At 37.2% G+C, this 19,069-nt stretch overlaps 1 protein-coding gene across 1 annotated transcript in view; it reads left to right on the forward strand.

Moving 5' to 3' along the window:
• The first annotated feature begins 2,104 nt into the window (after nucleotides 1–2,104).
• The window catches only part of LOC131039858 (probable galacturonosyltransferase 10), a 29,106-nt gene continuing 12,141 nt past the window's right edge, over nucleotides 2,105–19,069 (forward strand). The window contains exon 1 of the mRNA XM_057972711.2: nucleotides 2,105–3,172. Coding sequence (XP_057828694.2) covers nucleotides 3,023–3,172 — 150 coding nt within the window. The 5' untranslated portion in view covers nucleotides 2,105–3,022. The remainder of the gene's footprint in view (nucleotides 3,173–19,069) is intronic.

Consider the following 19,069-nt stretch of genomic DNA (forward strand, 5'->3'; position numbering starts at 1 on the left):
GCCACAAAAAATCTTCATTTCCCTATTTTTTTGGGCAAAAAAGATAGCGGGAGTTCAACATATTTTTTTACCACCCATTTTAAACTTTGTAATAAAAGTTGTCTGACCTGGTGTATATATATGTGTATATGTGTGTGTGTAATGATAAATAATATTATCAGGCATGTGTATATGTGTGTGTGTGTGTGTATATGTATGTAATAGTATCAAGCATACACATTATTGTAATGATAAATAATGAAGGGGTTTCGAACAATTATGAACAATAATCAATTTTTTTTGCATTCACTGTAATGATTTTGGCATTATAAACATAGAGACACCATTTAACAGCGCACCCATAAAAGGGAATGATAAATAATGAAGGGGTTTTGAAGAAAACGAAAAGATATTCAGTTGTTTTGCCATTCTCTGTGACGATTTTGATGTTATTAAACATTCTTTGTGAGGATTTTGGCATTATTAAACTGTAAGAGAGCATTGAAATGAAATTGTAAACCGCATACAAATAAATTATCAATAGACAAAGCATAATGCAACTAGGAAGGAGGTAAACCATCATTGGACATCCAATATGGTTGTTAATATTATTTACAGTGACTATATTGAAAGAAATGCTAGTTTATTATTTACAGTGACTATGTGACTATATTGAAAGAAATGCTGTTTTATTGAAAATAGTATAATTTGAATTGAAAAATTTATAGCATTTAGTTAACAATATTCATTGAACATAGGGAATTTAGTTACTTTGTGTGTACCAACCTGAATGTGCGCCCTCGAGTAAGGAATGTGCAGAGGGTATTTGCAAAGCTCAGGAATATGCAATGAATTGGATTGTAGTGAAAGTGACACGGAAAATTCTGTCTTATAATATAATTCGAATGTGCAATGCATTCGATTGTGGTAGCTAGCTATTTTCAAATTTGATTTTTTGTGGGAAATAGTTGGTCATGTCATATTAAATATGCAGTCCTCCATTGCTTCGAATTGTGCAATTTTCTTCCTTGCTTTGAATGAAACTTGGTTTTTAAAATTGGATTTTATGCAAATTCTTGGATATTGGGGAGCCTTACACTAGTTGTTGCAAATGCAGGTACCAAATGTAGATCCATTTAATGCACGAAGTTGTGAAGTGATAATTGGAAGAATGTACACTTGAGTGTCTAAGAAGTTTACAATTGATTGTTTTTATGTCATGTAATGCACTAATAGTTGTGCATATGTAATTGTAATTGGAGTATATTTGTACTCTTAAGCCACTTGCATAAAGTGGCAAATGTAAACATTAAGTTTTAAAAAAAATAAAAAATGTTTATTATTTGTGCAAGATGTTTTGTATTAAAATAGGAAATGTACCAGTAGTTGCTTATTTTTTTTACTTTTTGATTTTCAACTTCTAATTCATTTGTGAACATGTATTGGTGTTAAAATAAATATTTACTAGTATTTTTTTATTTATGTACTGACAATTTTTTTTTTATGTTTTGGGGGGTCAACATAGTATTAAGGTGACAATTATTGGAACTATTTCAGCTATTGGTACTCTTCCCCTAGGTGTAGCAAACAAAATGAATGGATGGGGAAATTTTTAAGGAACTTTTTAAGCTCTTTGAATTTTCAAAACTTTCGATGTGGGGGGCATCACAATTGAAAGCGGCAGTCGAAAATGATACACACCAAAATATCTTGTAAATGTTTTTTTGACATCCCATCATGACATCGCTATCTAATCCTTCGTCATTATGCTATTGTATGAAAGATGAGGAGTATAATGTTATGATAGACATACCGATTTGTAAGATGAACAAACTCTCCCAATTTCACATTTATAATCCCATCCATGAGACTAAACCTGGTGAGGATAGAGATATCATGCACAAAAGGATAAGACATAGAATACCATATTGATATTTGAAGTAAAGAATGCAACGAAATAATAAAATAAAAAATCAGACTCATATATCTAAAGGATTAACTCAAAATAGCATTAAAGATAATAATAAATTAACCCATCTCATAAAAGTACAATTAAAAAAAGCACTTTTCTACTCTGTAATAATCGCCTATGACACCCTTTGTGCATTGTTCTATGGAAGTACTACTTTAAGGCGAGTTGCACCACGGGGCAAGACATACTTGTGTTCTGGAGACTTTGATCAGAGGTACCCCAGCATCTGCAACAGCGAAGGAGCTGGATGCCCCCAAGTGGCCCCAATAGACAAGCTTTAAATAAAAGTAACAAGATCGATCTCAGAACAGAACTTCCAAAAGGAAATTCACCCATAGTAATTGCCTCACGTAACTGAAAATTTTTGTACACGTTACTCCGACAGCGACATCAATAGATCCTTTAAATTCTTGCAGCGGGCAAATCATTCATCAATCTGTTCGAAGAAAAGACAAACGAAATTACTGTTTGTGGTTTAGAATTCTCAAATAATCTCACATCACCTTAAGTTCCTGCATTTAGGAAATACCTAAATCTGCTCAAAGAAGAAACTACCCAAATGACTGTTTGGGGTAAAATAACAAGTAATTCCATACTCGACCCCCCAAAACATAAGAGTTTGTAACAGTGAAAATCTAAGCAGTAATGAGTCAATGACAAAGTACAGTGTAATAAGTCATTGCTGATATGGATGTGAACATGTTTGGAGCTTTGCATCTTGCAGATTGAAATTGATGGGATGTGCTACATAATCAGTAAATGCTAGATTTTGGCTATGGGGGTTGTGGGTATCTCTGTATAGCTGAATACAAGTCTTGATTTTTCCAGGGCTTTGGTGTGTGGACCTACAGAGGATAGTTTGGTTTGTGTTTCAATGATAAGTAGTCTTTTTGATAGATAGGGTCCACGATGATATTATCTACAGTATTTTACTGGAGGGAGTTCAGAATGTAGACCGACAAATAGTTGCTCTCCTTTTTCTTCTAAAGATCCTTGTAAGTATATTGCCACGAGGCAATCAAAAGTGATTAGATTCGAGGCCCGATAAACGGTTTATTTGGGAATCATAGAATGAGGAGGAGAGCTGCAGAATTTAGACGCCCAGTGCGGAAGCAATTTTCTGGGAGATTTTGGATTGTTCTAGGAGGCTTTTTCATCATATTGTTTCTCTTGCTTTTTGGACACGATAAGCAATCAAGAACCGATACTGTAGAGCATGAGGTATGCTCTTTTTGCATGTATTTTTCATTTGGTTTTGTTTGCTTAGTCGCCTATGCTGCTTTGTATAATGTTATTTGTGAAAGTTAGATGTGGCATGTGGTATAGTTTGGGGGCAATGAGTATGAACATGGGAAAAGTTTGTCGAATACCTTCTGCCAATTATCAGCTTAAACTTACATCTTCTATTGTCTCTGGAATAAGTCTGGATTCAAACAAGATTCGTAGACCTATTGAAACCCATGAAACTGCTTTCTCCATGGTTAACTATATTTGCTCTTTGATGTACTTCTGTTCAGATCTCATTTTTTTCTTATTAAATTGTGAGTTGGATTATGGTTGGCTTTTAGCGTGGGGTATGCTTGGACAACATTCTTAAGATGTGCAAGTATGGTTACATTTGAATGTACAACCTCACCACATGCTTCTTTTGATGCTTCTGGAATAAGTCTGGATTCGAATAAAATTCATAGACCTATTGAAACCCAAGAAACTGCTTTCTTCATGCACTTTGATGCACTTCCATTCAGATCTCTTTTTTTTTTGGTAACTTGTGGGTCAGATTATGGTTGGCTTTTAATGTGGTTTATCTTTGGATGACATTCTTAAGATTTGTAAGCATGGTTATGCTTGCATGTATAACCTCGACACACGCTTCCTTTGAGATTTACAGACAATGTAGGCAGATATTACTAATTTAGTTTTTTTCAGTTTTGTTTCCTACTTTGTTGCATTTTCTTACTTCAAAACTTTAAATGTTTTCTTTTTTGGGTGACATTATCATTATTAAAATTGGCCAAAGTTGCTAGATGGGTGAATAGTAAATACCAAAGACTAGTTAAAACGGTTAAAACTCAAGCTATAGAATCCTTGAGCTCCGCTTAATACTCTTTTGTTGGCCATATTGATCAAGATGAAAGCCATCTCGTTGATTTTCCGAAATACAGTGAATAAACCAACAAATTCTAACATTAGCCCCAACTCTTCCAGAAGATAGGGAAATTGGGGAAGCTGTTTTATTAGAGAAGGTGTTTTTAACTGCTTATAAAAACTTAAGATTAACATTCTATATTGACATTAACAATTGCAGGATAAGCTATGTTTTAGTTAACGAGTCTATAATTAGAAGGATGGTTGTCCCAACAGTATTCTAACTGTCATTAACCATTTTTTGTAAACCTACATCAGTTAATACCCTCTAATCTTTCATTTCATGGTTAAGAAGGCAGAATGAAAGATCCAGTAGCGCAGCTTTGTCTCCACCTAGTTGAGAACCCGTTGTTTGTAAAATACATACTGTCAATAAAATGACTCATATGCTAAATATTTATTTCTGCATATGTATATGTGCATATATGTTCCATTATTGCTAATTTTACTGCACTGAGCCCAAGTACAACTTTACAACAATATCTGCCATGGCTGCTATCAGTTGGATTGGTATCTGCGGTGGAACAAAAAAGGTAACAGATACACCTTCTGCAGACATGGACGCAATCAGACAACCAAGTTAAACAATCAAAAAAGAAGTGAAAAGTATCTCTTGCGACAAAATTTTATGAATTGATGAGAATGGTGAGAAGCAAGGGAGCCTCAGGATTATCAAGAGCTGAAAAACATAGAACTCCTTCCGTTAGGAAAGCTGCTAGCATTCCTGGTTCTGAATATCTTGCTCCAGTTGCCTTAATCAAAGTGAAAATTTGGTTGATATGTACACTTTAATATTGCCTTTTCTTGAAACCTTAGTTCTATCATAAAGTTTATCATCATAGAAATGTATGAATATGGCTTTACAGAGACAACAGTTCAATATATATCATGAAATCTAGTTCCCTTTACAATGTTGTAAACATGTGTTAGAATAAAGTTAAAATATTTAAATGTGACATTTGATTTCTTTTCCCAGATTGTGATTTCTCATGGTGGGATACTAATTGCCAGGTGTCTGAACTGCATCAGCTGCTTGGGATGGTTAAAATTTTATGACCATTGGGTTTAGGATGTAATTCTGTGGGTGTGGTTATAAGTTTTTTATATTTTTGGCATGTGGTCATGCCTTTTGGTGAGCACTTCAATTGCATTCTGCCCTGTTCCGGAAATCTTTAATTATTGAGTTTTGAATAGAGTATGAGAGATCTAGGTTTGTTAAATAGACAAGTTTGAAGTTCCAAGTTGATTAGAATCTGTGTACTTTTACAACAATAGAATATTCTTTTGAGTGATGGATTGAACATGGCATTACACAGTGCTTCAGATTTGATGAATTACACAGTGGGTCTTTAGCCTTTTGAAACTTCAAGTGGAGATATGTTGGAAAGAGATTTGATAGACATGGTGATGGGAGATGAGAAAGTCAATCTAATGCATACTAAAAAAAGAAATAGGAGGTAAAGAATGGGAAGGCATGGCCTTGCATTATTCATCTTTTAAGTAACAAGACCATTTCTATTGTGAATCAAGCTGTCCTCAAAAAGAAGCTTGGGAAGATTGACTTACATATGCGGTAATCTGATCTCAGTAGGAAGTTATATATATTTGAATTGATTAATATACTCACCTATGCTACTTAGAGACTTAATATACACATAAGTCTCTAAGTAGCATAGGTGAGTATATTAATCAATTCAAATTATAGAAACGGGACTCGCCCGGACTTGCCTAAACTCGGCGAGTCCGAGTCCGAGTCATGCTCGCTGAGTCTCTGGGACTCGGACTCGGACTCGTATGAGTCTGGCGAGCAAACTCGCCGGACTCGTCCGACTCTGGCGAGCAAACTCGCCAGACTCACCGAGTTTGGCAAGTTTGGCTCAAACTCGCCAAACTCGGTGAGTCTCGAGCCCCAAACTCGGCTACTGGCTGGGTTAGTAAAATGACAAAAAAAATACATTTTAAAAAGTTTTTTTTAAATGAATGGTATTGTTTTTGTTCACTACAACCTTCGCCTGAGAATGAGAAAAATTAGGGATACAACATGTCAGCCAATAGAAAAATAACACCCGACACCTTTATTAAATAATAAGTTTTTTTGGCCTTGTGGGGGGCTGCCCCTCGACCCCGCCCTGTATCGCGACAGGGAGCACGCAAGGGGTGCTGCCCCTTGACCCCACCTTGGGGGCGCTGCCCCCAAACCCCCGTCGAAAAATATGGGGGGAAACTACGTCGATAGAAGTAGGGAAAATTTAAGCTCCGATTCTGACACTGATTGGATCAACCAGGTAGATATAGAAGCTGAGACTGTAGCCATGGTAGAGGAGAGCGGAGAGCACGAGCACAGACAGGAGATCCAGAGGCAGATAGTGACACGGATGTTCCTGATGTTGGTGAGCATGGCATGGTGTCACGGGGAGCGGCTATGGCTGTCGAATCATCCAGGACCTACCTTAGACGCCTTCGCAGGGGGCCGGGGCCGGAGGGTGCAGGCTCCTCTGAGCCATAGCCTTGTAGTTGTATTTACCTTTGGTATTTGTATGAAACATTTGATGATGATCACATGGATTTTTTATTCCATGAGTTTTGTAATATTGTATACATTTGACAATATTTATATATCTATGTTTGTTATTTCCTTCAGCTACAATTTGCGTTTATGCTTATGTGATTGATGTATACTTGTGTATGTAATCAAATGAGCCGAGTTTGATGATGTTATTGTGTCTTTAAGGTGTATTCAATAAAGGGTACCTGAAACAAGTTTTAAATCTTTAAAAATCTTTAAATTTCTTGAGTTTTTCACTTTCCTGAGTCCAGCCGAGTCTGGAGCCGAGTTTGACGCCGAGTCCCGAGTCCGAGTCCGAGTCGGCCTTGCCGAGTCCGAGTCCCGTTTCTTTGATATATACACATAAGTCTCTAAGTAGTATGGGTGAGTATACTAATCAATTCAAAGATTTGTTAGTTATTAGCCCGATAGCATTTAGATCGACGCTTAACTATGTTAAGCAAGTCGTCAATCTAATCCATCTTTATCCAATGCCAATATCATAAGCATGATCAATGTTACAATCTGATAAACATATTCAGTTCGGAAAGCATAAATCAGATAATCTAATAGCATAGATGAATAAACCATAACAGAATAGAGGAGATTAACGGGTTAGAGAAGTCTTATCTTGCAAAAGCTACTGATGCATTAACAGATGTAACACGAGAGTTAGCCAATGGGACTTTAGAGGGTGAGGTTAAACCTTTTATGGAGCCCTTTCCCATTCTTCGCTCTCTTAGCCATCTTTCTGTTCTTCTGATAATTGGGAATGTTCTTGTTTGAATCTAGTCCTCCTCATCTTTTTCCCAGTCCACTTTTGGAATGACTCCTTTTTGCCTATCATCCACAAACTGAGGATCCATCAATTCACTCTCATCATCTTTGACATTAGCAATATTCATTTTCAACTCAAAGGCCATGACCTGCTGTAGGGTGAACCTTTGATGTGTCCTCTTCCTAACTTCAAACTCATCACAACAGTCAGCCCCAAAATCCTCTATATTTGGCACATGGATAAAATCTTTTCTCAATGTCAGATGGGCGGCGGCGAATCCCTTGGAATCAAAATTTGCTCGTGGACCATATAATTGAAAATTCAATTTCTTAAATTCTAATTCCAAATTCAAGGCTTCAGAGACACTATTACAAATGAAATAAGTTAATTCAATAGGAAATGAGACACCTGACTGATGTCTAGCTCTATACTTTGTATCAATATAGGCCAGCTGCTTGCATATCTCCATTAAAATCTGCCTGTCAAATACATATCTAGGCAGCTTGTACGGTTCTCCTTCAAAACCCCCTACACTTAGGTAAGTAAACTTGGGAAATTGTATGAAGCTGCCATAAGTACCTATCAATTGCATGGCTTCATCCGACAACCTTTTGTGAATGTTTCCCTTCAGTTCGTACACCATTCTGCCTAGAAAGATGTCATGCAATTTACGATAATTTTCACAAGATCTTTGTTGCTGTAGATGTGGGTGATATTCAAATATTTTCATATTATCAACTCACTCTTCATGATACAAACTAGGCCACGGCCTAATACATGCCAAGCAATACAGGAGATATGATGACATATAGAAGTTTTTATTACCGAAGCAACCCAAACCCTCATGTAGCATGTCTGCAATCAATTCTGCCCAATCAATATATCTTCTCTCACCAAAGATGACTTGAATGAAAAAGTACATCCAATCTTCCCAATAAAAGGCAATTTGGTTCCCCCTCACTCTATATAACATAACGACTATATCCCTTACTTCTTTGATTAGATGTTCCCGGGTCAATGGACTTGGCAGTCGAGAACCTCCCCTTTGAAATTTCAGCAACCAGTTTCTAGCAATGACATTCCTATATAATGATTTCTTTTCAGAGAAAAGTCCCTGCGACTTAACCATCATCCAATCCTCATATTCCTCTTTCTTAGGTATTTTCATTACGGCAACAACAACCTCCCGACTAACCCTGAGCAGAACCTCACCATCCGCACCTTTTATACATCTCTCAGTAGGGTCATATCTATTCATGCATTCTAGAACCAGCTCAGGACATGACACCGCTGGAGGGAAAGCTGCCGCTTCTACTAACCCACTATCTAGAATCTTTTGTATTAAGGGAGAACTAGTGGGATTTCGTGCCCTTTCATGAAATTCGTCTAGATCTACTGACGGCAAAAAAGTATCCCCTAACTTAGGCAAGATACAAACTAACCAAGACCTTTGGTCTATCTTGGGCAATTTGGGTCTCATTTTGGATTCACAAGCAGAAAAAGCATGGCAGGGGAGACAGACTGAACCAACTGAACTACCAAACAAAGCTTCCAATTTAAGAAATCACAAGAAGGAGAGGAAGATTTTGAACTCACCTTTCATGCAGAGCTCAGAATCCAAAGAGTCAAGAACAAAAAATATCACCTGTGCAAATCCTTTACTTACCAAATTAGGCAAATGAAGAAGGCAAGTATTTTGTTTTTAAAAATAAAGCAAATCTTGAGAACAGGATTAAAAATCGGTCACACGATTTGCTACGATTGTAACTGCATACTTATCCATGCCAAATCACTCCGAAAAGACTTAAATCTGACAATTCATTAATTACAAGTCTTTTCCCTCCATATCCTTCGCTGAAATGATTGTTCTCAAGTACGGCTCTTCATTGCGACTCATTCCCTCGAGGTTTGCCTTTTAAATCCGGAATATTCCCTCCATGCTAATGCTTCGCCACTTTTATGTCCAAAGCTAACAATCCTTGAACTTTGAACCCTTCGAGAAGTTGTTCAAAAGTTCAAGTTCAAATGAACAGAAAAAGAACAAACCAAGACAAAGACACCAAAATGCCGTGGCTTACATGTTACAAGAACACGACTCAGACAAGACTCGACTTTCGCAACTTTGAACCGTGAACCTTGAACTTTTTGAAAAGGTTCAATAGTTCAAGTTCAATGACAATTGTTACAAAGACCTTTAACTCTTATAAAAACAAAGCCGCGATACAACATACTCCGTTTGAACTTGAACCTTGAACTTAAATGAGGTTCAATTGAGAGGTTCAATTCAAGAAAAACTTCAACAAGACAAAATCCAAGACTTACACAAGCCCAAACTAAATAAAACACTCCTTATTTTTAATAACGTGAGAACAAAATGCCTCAGGAAAATGAGGAGGGTAACATCAGCTCTGACTGGGGACTAGGACTGTAAAGGACTAGGGAGGAATTCCGAATCTCTAGTCTCACACAAAAGACAGAAGATAAGACCGAGACCAACAAAACCACCACACCAAAACCGACTCAACCAAAAAGAAAACAAAACTAACCTACAAAACATGCAGGGGACTCTTGCTTTACAACTTATAAAGCTTAAGATCCTGTCCATTATAAGACAGGGGAAGAACGATACCATCAACATAGGCAAGCTTGAAAGAATTAGGCCCTTTAACCTCATGAATAAAAAACGGACCTTTCCACTGTGATTCAAATTTACCATGTGCCCCTTTAGGTTCTCTTCTTTTGTCCCAGAGTAAGACCTCATCTCCCTGCATAAATTTTTTGGGTCTGGCTCTTTTGTCAAAAAAATTCTTGACACGTAGCTGATGTTCAGTGATCCGATCAACAATTTATCCCTTTCCTCTTCTATTTTCATCAAATGCATGATTCTTTTCTTTAGGGAATCCTGAAAATATGCATCCTCAACAACTGTTTGTAATTTTGAAGCTGCCAGTTCTAGAGGCAAAGATAACTGTACCCCCACACCATACACCAATTCAAAAAGAGACATCCCTATTGCCCTTTTAGGAGACGTCCTATCCGCCTAGAGAGCCTCATACAACTTCTTGTGCCAGTCCTTCGAATTCTCACTTACCAGCTTTTTCATAATGTTTATCAAGTTCTTATTGCTGGACTCCACTTGACCATTGCCTTGCGGATAGTAATTTGATGAGTGGGCAAGAGAAATTCCATGATCATAACAAAACATAGAGATTTATGTAGAGGAAAAATTCATAGCATTATCAGTCACTATCTTCTGAGGAACTCCAAAGCGAACCAAAATGTTTTCTTTTAAGAAATCACAAACCACTTCAGATGTAGTCTTTCGTACAGGAACAACTTCCACCCATTTGGTAAAATAATGTGTTGCAGTAAGTATGTGTGTATGCCCAGCATTTGAAATGGGCGACAATGGACCTATGAAATCCAGCCCCCACTGCTTAAATGGTTCATCAATAACAACAGGTCTAAGGGGTAATGCCGCAAGCTGTGGCTTTCCTGTGAACAACTTACATTTTTCACAATTTGCCACCCAAGTGTAAGCATCTTTGAACATGCCTGGCCAATAGTAACAATTTCTCAAAATTTTATAAGCAGTCACCGTTGAAGAAAAATGTCCGCCGCAAGTTTCATTATGAAATGTTTTTAGAAGAGCCTCCTGATGTTCCTTATCCACACAACGTAAGAAAGTGCCGTCCAATCCTTTCTTGTACAAAACATCACCAAAGATGACATACTTAGCAGCTTTCAATCTCAATTTGCGTTTCTCCTTAGGTGACAAATGCTTAGGACATTCTCCATAGGTTAGGTAAAACGCAACATCTGCAAACCAAGAATCTTGAAGACCCACAAACAGAACCAGAGGTAACTCTTCATGCACTTCATTCTTACTCTCTGTAATCAATTTACATAAGCCTTGTCCCCTTACTAATTTAGTTGGTTTAATATCCAGATTGAACTCCTGTATTTTTGATACCCATGTAGCTTTGCTATTCATTCCAATATCTTGCTGTGTCAAAATACTTTTAACAGCCGAGTGTGGCACATACACTATTGCATGAGAATGAAGAATGTAATACCTGAAATGTTTAACAGCTTTTACCACTGCAAATGCTTGCTTCTCCATTAATGAATATTTCAGTTCATGCTTATTGAGCGGTACACTCATGAAGGCAATTGGAACTTCCTCATTTTTTTGCAATAAAATTCCTGCTCAGAGGTATAGCAGTAGATGATGAAATCCTTCTTAAAATCTGGATTGATGAGTGCAGGAGCCTGCGCTACAATCAGAAAAGAGGCATAGCAATAGATGATGACGAAGGTAAAAAAACATTTGAGGCAGTAAAAAAAGCCAAAACCATGTTGGGGAGGAATTTTCCTCTTGGTGGAAATTCCTCCACTACCCCTCATTTGTGCCTAAGATAGAGGAGAGAGCATGGATTCCATGTCAAGGAGGAATTTCTAGTTTTCACAAAATCCTCCCCTATAGCAAATTTGTGCTCAAGGATATGAGGAGGGTGCTAAAACAAGGTCAAGGAGGAATTTCCATCGTTGGTGAAATTCCTTCCTTAGGCTCAAAATGCGTCGAAGTTGGCAGAATTCTTGGAAACAATGGAAAATTGGCTAAGCATTGGAAATTCCTTCCTTTAGGACAGAATTCTTGGAAATCGTGTAAAAACCATAGTTGTTATAATTTTGCATTGAAGGTGAATGGACCCCACCTCAAACTTTGATGTTATGCAATTGACTTTCATTGTCATTGAAGCATTCTAGAGTTTATATTTTGTTGTTGGTAAATGATGTTAGTTGAAATGGTAGTTATTCCTCATAACTACCTAATGAAGCTAAGAAAGACATTCTTCTCATTGTGGGGGATGTTTTTCAAAATCAACAAAGAGGAGAGCTTCCAAGTCTGTAAAAGCATAACTTCATTTTTTCCAATAAGAGTGAAGACATCTTGTGAGGTTCTTATGCCATGAAAGAGTCTATCTTTTGAGGGGTAATCTTGTAGATCATTTCTACAAGGTGCTGGTTGATGAAACTTTCTACCTCCATTCAGTTCTTTGCATTGTGGTGAATGAGTGTTTGATATTTTATAGCATAGCACTAAAGGAGAAAAATTGTCATTATTTCTTTGCATAGTGTTATTTTATTAAGATTGCATGTTATCAAATGGTTTATCCATTAGCTGATTTCTATATTGATTTAAGTATTCTTGTATAACTTGCCACTTGTAATTTTCTGCAAGTTTTAAATTGAGGGAAATCTCCTCTGGTAATGGGGGATTTAGTCCTTCACTCTGCCCCTAGTCAATTTTGTAGGCAAATTTTAGGGATAATAGTTTTTGGTACCCACCATGGGGCATGAAACAAGTTTTCAAGAAACACACAAAAGTTTGAGTATATAACCATTCAAGGCAACATTCCATTGCTATTTGAGTACTATGATTGAAGCTGAACTGATTCAAGTCTGATCCAGAGAACATCACAAGCAATTTAGGAATATTTGTCTCTGATTACAAGATAAATGCTTAACAATACCAAATGGCTGCTGCTGTGCTTGATGAGTTCTCCACCAACAATAATTGTGGCTGGTCAACCTTGGCAAATGGCAAACCTCGCCCAACCAGCTTCTTCTCAGCAAAAGAGGAATGTTCGGTCAAACTGGCCAAGAAAAGGTTCACAAGGTTATATATTGTGCTAGCTGAAGTTTTTACCCTTTATTCAATTTTCAAAAAAGTTTTAACTTCAAAGCTAATCCTATAAAGAAACAGAAACAAGAAAGGCTACAAGTTTTCCAGGAAGTTCTGAGAAATCTGCAAGGATTCCTCAAGAAATCACTCTTCTTAGTTAGTCTGTTTTATTTTATGGAGTTCAACTTCCTTCAATACTGATGGTACATTCTATAGCTTCATTATTACTGCGCAGAAACTAAATTGGGCCACTTCACCTTGCCCAAATCCATGATTCATGATCAGGGTCTCCCAATAACTTTCCTAACTTCTTTGGTGATGATTCCTTGAACCCATATGACCATCTTACAATGTTTACCACCAAATTTGAAGTCCACAATGTAGCACATGAAGGTGTGGCAGTAAGGATTTTCATGGAGAGCCTCTTGGTTTCAATACCCTCCAGCTAGATGCATTATGAGCTGGAATGATCTAAGAATGGGTTCATTAGTTATTTCAGACCTGCAAAAGATGAATAAAAGGTATTTGCACAAGTCTCAAACATCAAGAAAACAACAGAACTTACATGCAAAATAATGGCAAGGTTCAACAAATTGACAAATAAAACTCCTATGGCTGCCAGACTGTCTGCCATGAATCCTCTTTGTTTCTTCATGAATGCTCATAATGATCTAGATGCTGCTCGGAACCTAGCAATAAGCATTGTAGTTTTCATGATTCAAGCTGGGAAGATTGGAAAAGAGGGGAGTAAGAATCTTATCCATCTCTGACGAGATGATGACATCAAGAATTTGTTGAAAGTAGTCACAAATGAAATCACCTTTCTGAACAGAGCTTGAGGTGCAGGACAAAATCATTTTCAGCAAAAAAGTAATTCTCCACAATGCTGTCAAAAGAGACCTTTCATTCCATAGCGACCACACCCTTATGTTTAAGCTAATACGCCATTGTCTCAATTGCGTTTGGTCCATGGATTAACAATCAGGAGTGGTTGTTCAATGTTGCTTCTTCCATAATTTTGATGATCACAATAGTGAAACCTGCTCTGACATGAGAAGAGCACAAGAGTCATCTGTACGGAAGAGTTCAAATGCTGAACCTGACACAGAATCCAAGGAGGATGACAATGATCCAACCTTATGTTGGACTAAGTTCTGTGAGATTTACAAGATATCATCAGCCATGCACTTGCAATACAAACTTAATCAGCCAATTAGAAGGGTAAAGACAAAGTTGGTGGTTCAAAGTCATCAAACATAGAGCCATCAACATCGAACACTAGTGTAAAATGTAAGTCAACAAGCTCTTCTGTATCTAAAGAATATGATATTCTGGGTGATATGGTAGGAAAATATGCAGAGATTTCTTCATTGGAGGTTTTAAAGAAGATTCCGTGGTAGAAAGAGAAGCTTCTGTGATACTTAAAGGATGAATCAGCAAGAGTTGCTGAAGCTCTCTCCACTTCAAATTCTGCAAATGACAGACTGCTTTCATTCCTGCTGAATGATTTCTACCTAAACAACTGCATCCTTGACTCTAGAGCCTCTAACAATGTGCCCTTTAGGGTAATGAAAATGTCAGGCTTATCTTGCTTAAGAACCTCAGTCGCGTGTATCTTGATGATGTTTTTGCTCTTTCCGCCTACCCAAAGAAGAAGATCAAGATGACTCTCCTGGTTGCTGATGTTCCTGACTAGTATGAAATGATTTTATCTTACCACATCAAAAATGACTTGGGAGGCATTATGTCCCTTGATTGGACATATGCTATGATATCACTTGCCCGGAACATGCTTCACATTCAACATGAATAATAAATGCAGTTGATGATACAAGTCCTCAAGAACTTGAGTGGTGAAATGTTGCATGAAGAAACACAATCAGAAATGTCCATGCTCCTATCACCTTGCAAAGTTGACATACTGATGCAATCTCCAGAACAGCAACTCTATTTATTCTTCTATAGACTGGAACTATAAAGCACAAAGAATACCACTGAGTATGATGTCCTCTTGCTTGGATTGAAAACAAAATATTAAAGAGTTCGTAGTAACACTGAGTTGCTGTTAAAGCAACTTCAAGAACAAATTCAAGTGAAGACTAATCATGTTTCGTACTACAAAAAAATGTATGGGATCACATACAATAGTTATATATATATATATCAAATGTGGTCATATCTATAGACCAAAACCGATGTGTTCAATCTTTGGTGGTTTCTGTTTTGATGTTCTAGCATTATGCTTTCATGGTTTAATGTCTAATCTTGGAGTATCAGACAGACTAACAACTCTTGATAAATCCACCAACTTATGGGTGTTCCATGACAACGAACTGTGATGAAATTCACGGAAGATCATTTCAGTAATTTTATTTTGAGGAAAGGGATCTCAGTTGAAGCAATTTTGTCATGATGAAGACAACTGAACCTGAAGATATGGACTCATTAATAGATAAGGGTGGTGGACATGGACATATAGTTAGTGAATGTGTTAAAACTTAAAAGCATACATGTTCTTATCAAGCAAAGTTCACAATCATGGAAAAATATCCAAATGAAGAAAGCTCTCACAAAAAATATTGCAGTAACAGGGGTTCCCATTGATGGAGGAACAAAAATTATTGGATAATTTCTACATAATATAATGTCTTTTCCTTCTCTAGATCTACTATTCCTTGTGATTTCAAGGAACCTCAACACCTTTCCTTATAGAATTCATCCCAGATTTTCCTAATGAAATAAGAGAATTGAATTTGAAGCCTTATATTTTACAACTGATAAGATGGTGGTCATGACAGCCCTGAATGAATGTCAACATGGAAATACAAATTCCCTGATCCTATCTTTGTCTTTCTCAAAAACTTTGAACAAAGTCGCTAAAAGCCTCTAGATTGCTTCAATGGTGTGTTATAAAATGGGAAAAGTCTTATGATGTTAATTCAAGGGTGAGAAGAAATGGTTCGTATTTCGCCACACCAGTCAATGGTTTTGTGTGAGTTTTGTCTTTTTCATGATTTACCCCTAGCCCTTAGGTCTAGGGAAATTTTGGTTTGTCCATTTAGGTTTCTAATCTGATTGTCTTTTTTGTCCTTTCCTAAACTTTTGGTGTTACCCTACTTATTGATTTTGTGCCAGTGTTACTCTAGTTACATTCTCGTCTTGATCTATCATGTCTACCCAGTGGATAAAGCATTGCTCTTGTTGAGTTGTGATCAAGTCTAGGTCCTTTAGCACACAAGGACGTGTTATACCCAAAATGAGTCACTGTTATCATCTATTTTAAACATTCTTTTTAGCGTGAGTGTATTGAATACAAAATATAAATATATTTTTTATTAAAGCTTTAAGTGGTTTGCATGTCAAGTAAAGCAAACCACTGACTAAAGAAAAATTACAAGTAACTGCAGAGGAAAGACAATTCCAGGCTGAGACAAAGGCGAAATTGGAAGGGAAATTGGGGCACTGTAATTAATAAAATTTGAAAGGCAAGTTCCTTCCCAAGAGGATTGAAAGTGAGTTTAAGAGGCCATGGTGTAGAGATTGATGTAAACTATAACAAGTCACAATACTCTTTTGTGGCAAAATGAACATAAATAAAGTTTACTTTTACCTCCACCCTCTACCACTGCTCTCCACTTTCATAGCACAAGTAGATTACACAGTGTCACATTAATTGGATGCATGGTAAATAGTAATCTGTAACTGTTCAACAAATTCTTCAACACTTGCCAGGATTTTGTGAATATTTTTTAAGGAAATCATTTTCAGTATGATCCATTACTTGGCTGAATATTCTTCCATAAGGGTGCTTTAACTTCATAATCCAACTGCACCTGCTTTGTAACTACATGGTGAGAAGCGACACATGGAATCTGTGGATGATGATACAGAAAAGGCAATGGGTCAACTTTCACAATGTGCAAATATAATACCATCACTAAATGATTTCACTGTGCACATTCCAGCAATAGAGTTGATGAAGGATTTTATGAGTGAGGCCCGAGGAACATTTTGGAGGGAATGCAACAACAAACTTTATATTTTAGCTTAGAAGAAATTCAGCATCCATTTCTCAAAATTGTTCCTCACCTTGGTAATAGATTCATCCTTTGTAGATTAGTGGCATCCTATATGCAAACCATATGCCGTTATTCTTTCTTACGATATTTGTCAAATTGTTGTGCTGATTGAGTATGTACACTACGATAGACTACCTGCAGTTTGAATAACTAGATTACATAATGCATTCAGGCCATGCAACTGCAGTTAGAAGAGCTAATAATATTTAATCAGATTGATATGTAAGGAAAGCTTGCCATTGTTTTTAGAAGGTTTCTAGTTGTACTTTATCACAGGAAGGTCAACTATGAACATCATGAATTGAGCCCTATTTCAGCAGTGCCTTTAGTTCTGGAAGTGCTGAAAATTTTTCAGTCTATACATTTCCATTGGCAAATGTGCAAGAACGATCATGTATAGAGTCTGCAAGTGGTCCATTCAATGCTTCAGACACAGGATAAAGTGGAGAAAAGCCAGAGGCAAATGTGAATATAGTTCAATCCAATCTTTGTTGACACTAAATAAGAAGAAAGTCAATTTTTGCGAGGGAAACAGTTTTGGGGTCAGGATTTGTTTAAAGAGAGAATATGATGTCAGTATTTGTTGTGGGAGAAAGAGAATATCGTTTCTGAGTATCTGGTATGATCTCTGTCCTGGAGATGTGCTAATTGTTGTTGGAACCTTTTGCTTTAAACAATGATTGCTATGTATTAGCATAATGGAGCAACACAGTACTGAAGGTACCGAGTGAGCAGGAAGCAAAGGTGCTGTAGTGACGTACTGCATGTATTCAAGAAACAGCTGCTGAAAATGCCACTCCTACAAAGTATCATTTGTGATCAATAGGGTTGTGCCTGCTGTATAAGAATAGGGAAGCCATTGTTGTCATGTACATTTTTTCTTAAACTGATACTCGATTACTAATAAAAAAGAGTCTGGTTACAATATATTTGTGGCCACAAGTAGCCACATCAATACCCCCTCCAGGCCAAAAAACATGTCTTACCAATGAGAGTACACAATAAAGATACAAAATTTTACAAAATAAAACATTCAGGCACTGAGCATAACAAATAAATATTATAATAAGTTAAAATTTTTCAGAAGCCGGATCTGGAGCAGCATCTTATCTTCTTTGTTCCTGCTAATTCTGTACGAGTCTAAACTTTAACAGCACCTGGAGGAGGGGATATTCTTTCCCAGTTGCCACTATTGTCAAAGTTTTGATTAGTAACTGCCAGATCTCTAAGTTACCGGTTCCGGTTCGGATTCGGCAAAAAAATAATTTTTGGGGGTACAGGTACGGGTTCGTCCGTACATATATAGATATTTTTTAATTTTTTTTTAATATATATATATGTTCAAACTTCAAACATCAAAATTATATATGTTCACAGTTCAAACATACAAATATTAAGATTAAAAAAATTGTTTTTTAATTGTTTTTATTTGTTTTCTAACCAGTGGGCCTCGTTTTTGGGAACCCACAGGCTTGGGTTCACCCGGGTCCTCCTGGTTCGACCTGGGTCCCACCCGGGTCCTGCCCAGGCCGCTGGGTTCCCTGTGGGTCCTGCACAGGGAACCCAGCTGCCTGGGCAGGACCCAGGTGGGACCCAGGTCAAACCAGGCTCGGACCAGGACCGGGCACAGACCAGGACCAGGACCCAGCCATTTTTGGCAAGAACCGGTAACTGAGCCAGATCTCTGGCAGCTGCATCTCTGTTTAGTTCATATTGATGCTGTTTGCAATACTGGTTTTGCAAATCAAATGTACTCTTTATAAACGTTCTCATCAACCTTTCTTAAATCTTGGGGCCAAAAATTCAGCAAACTGAATATAAGACGTGAAGACAGGAGCAGAACCTTCATCCACATCTTCATGAATCTTTTGGTGGGGAT

Source organism: Cryptomeria japonica, chromosome 7 (assembly GCF_030272615.1).
Source record: "Cryptomeria japonica chromosome 7, Sugi_1.0, whole genome shotgun sequence".
Lineage (NCBI taxonomy): Eukaryota > Viridiplantae > Streptophyta > Pinopsida > Cupressales > Cupressaceae > Cryptomeria > Cryptomeria japonica.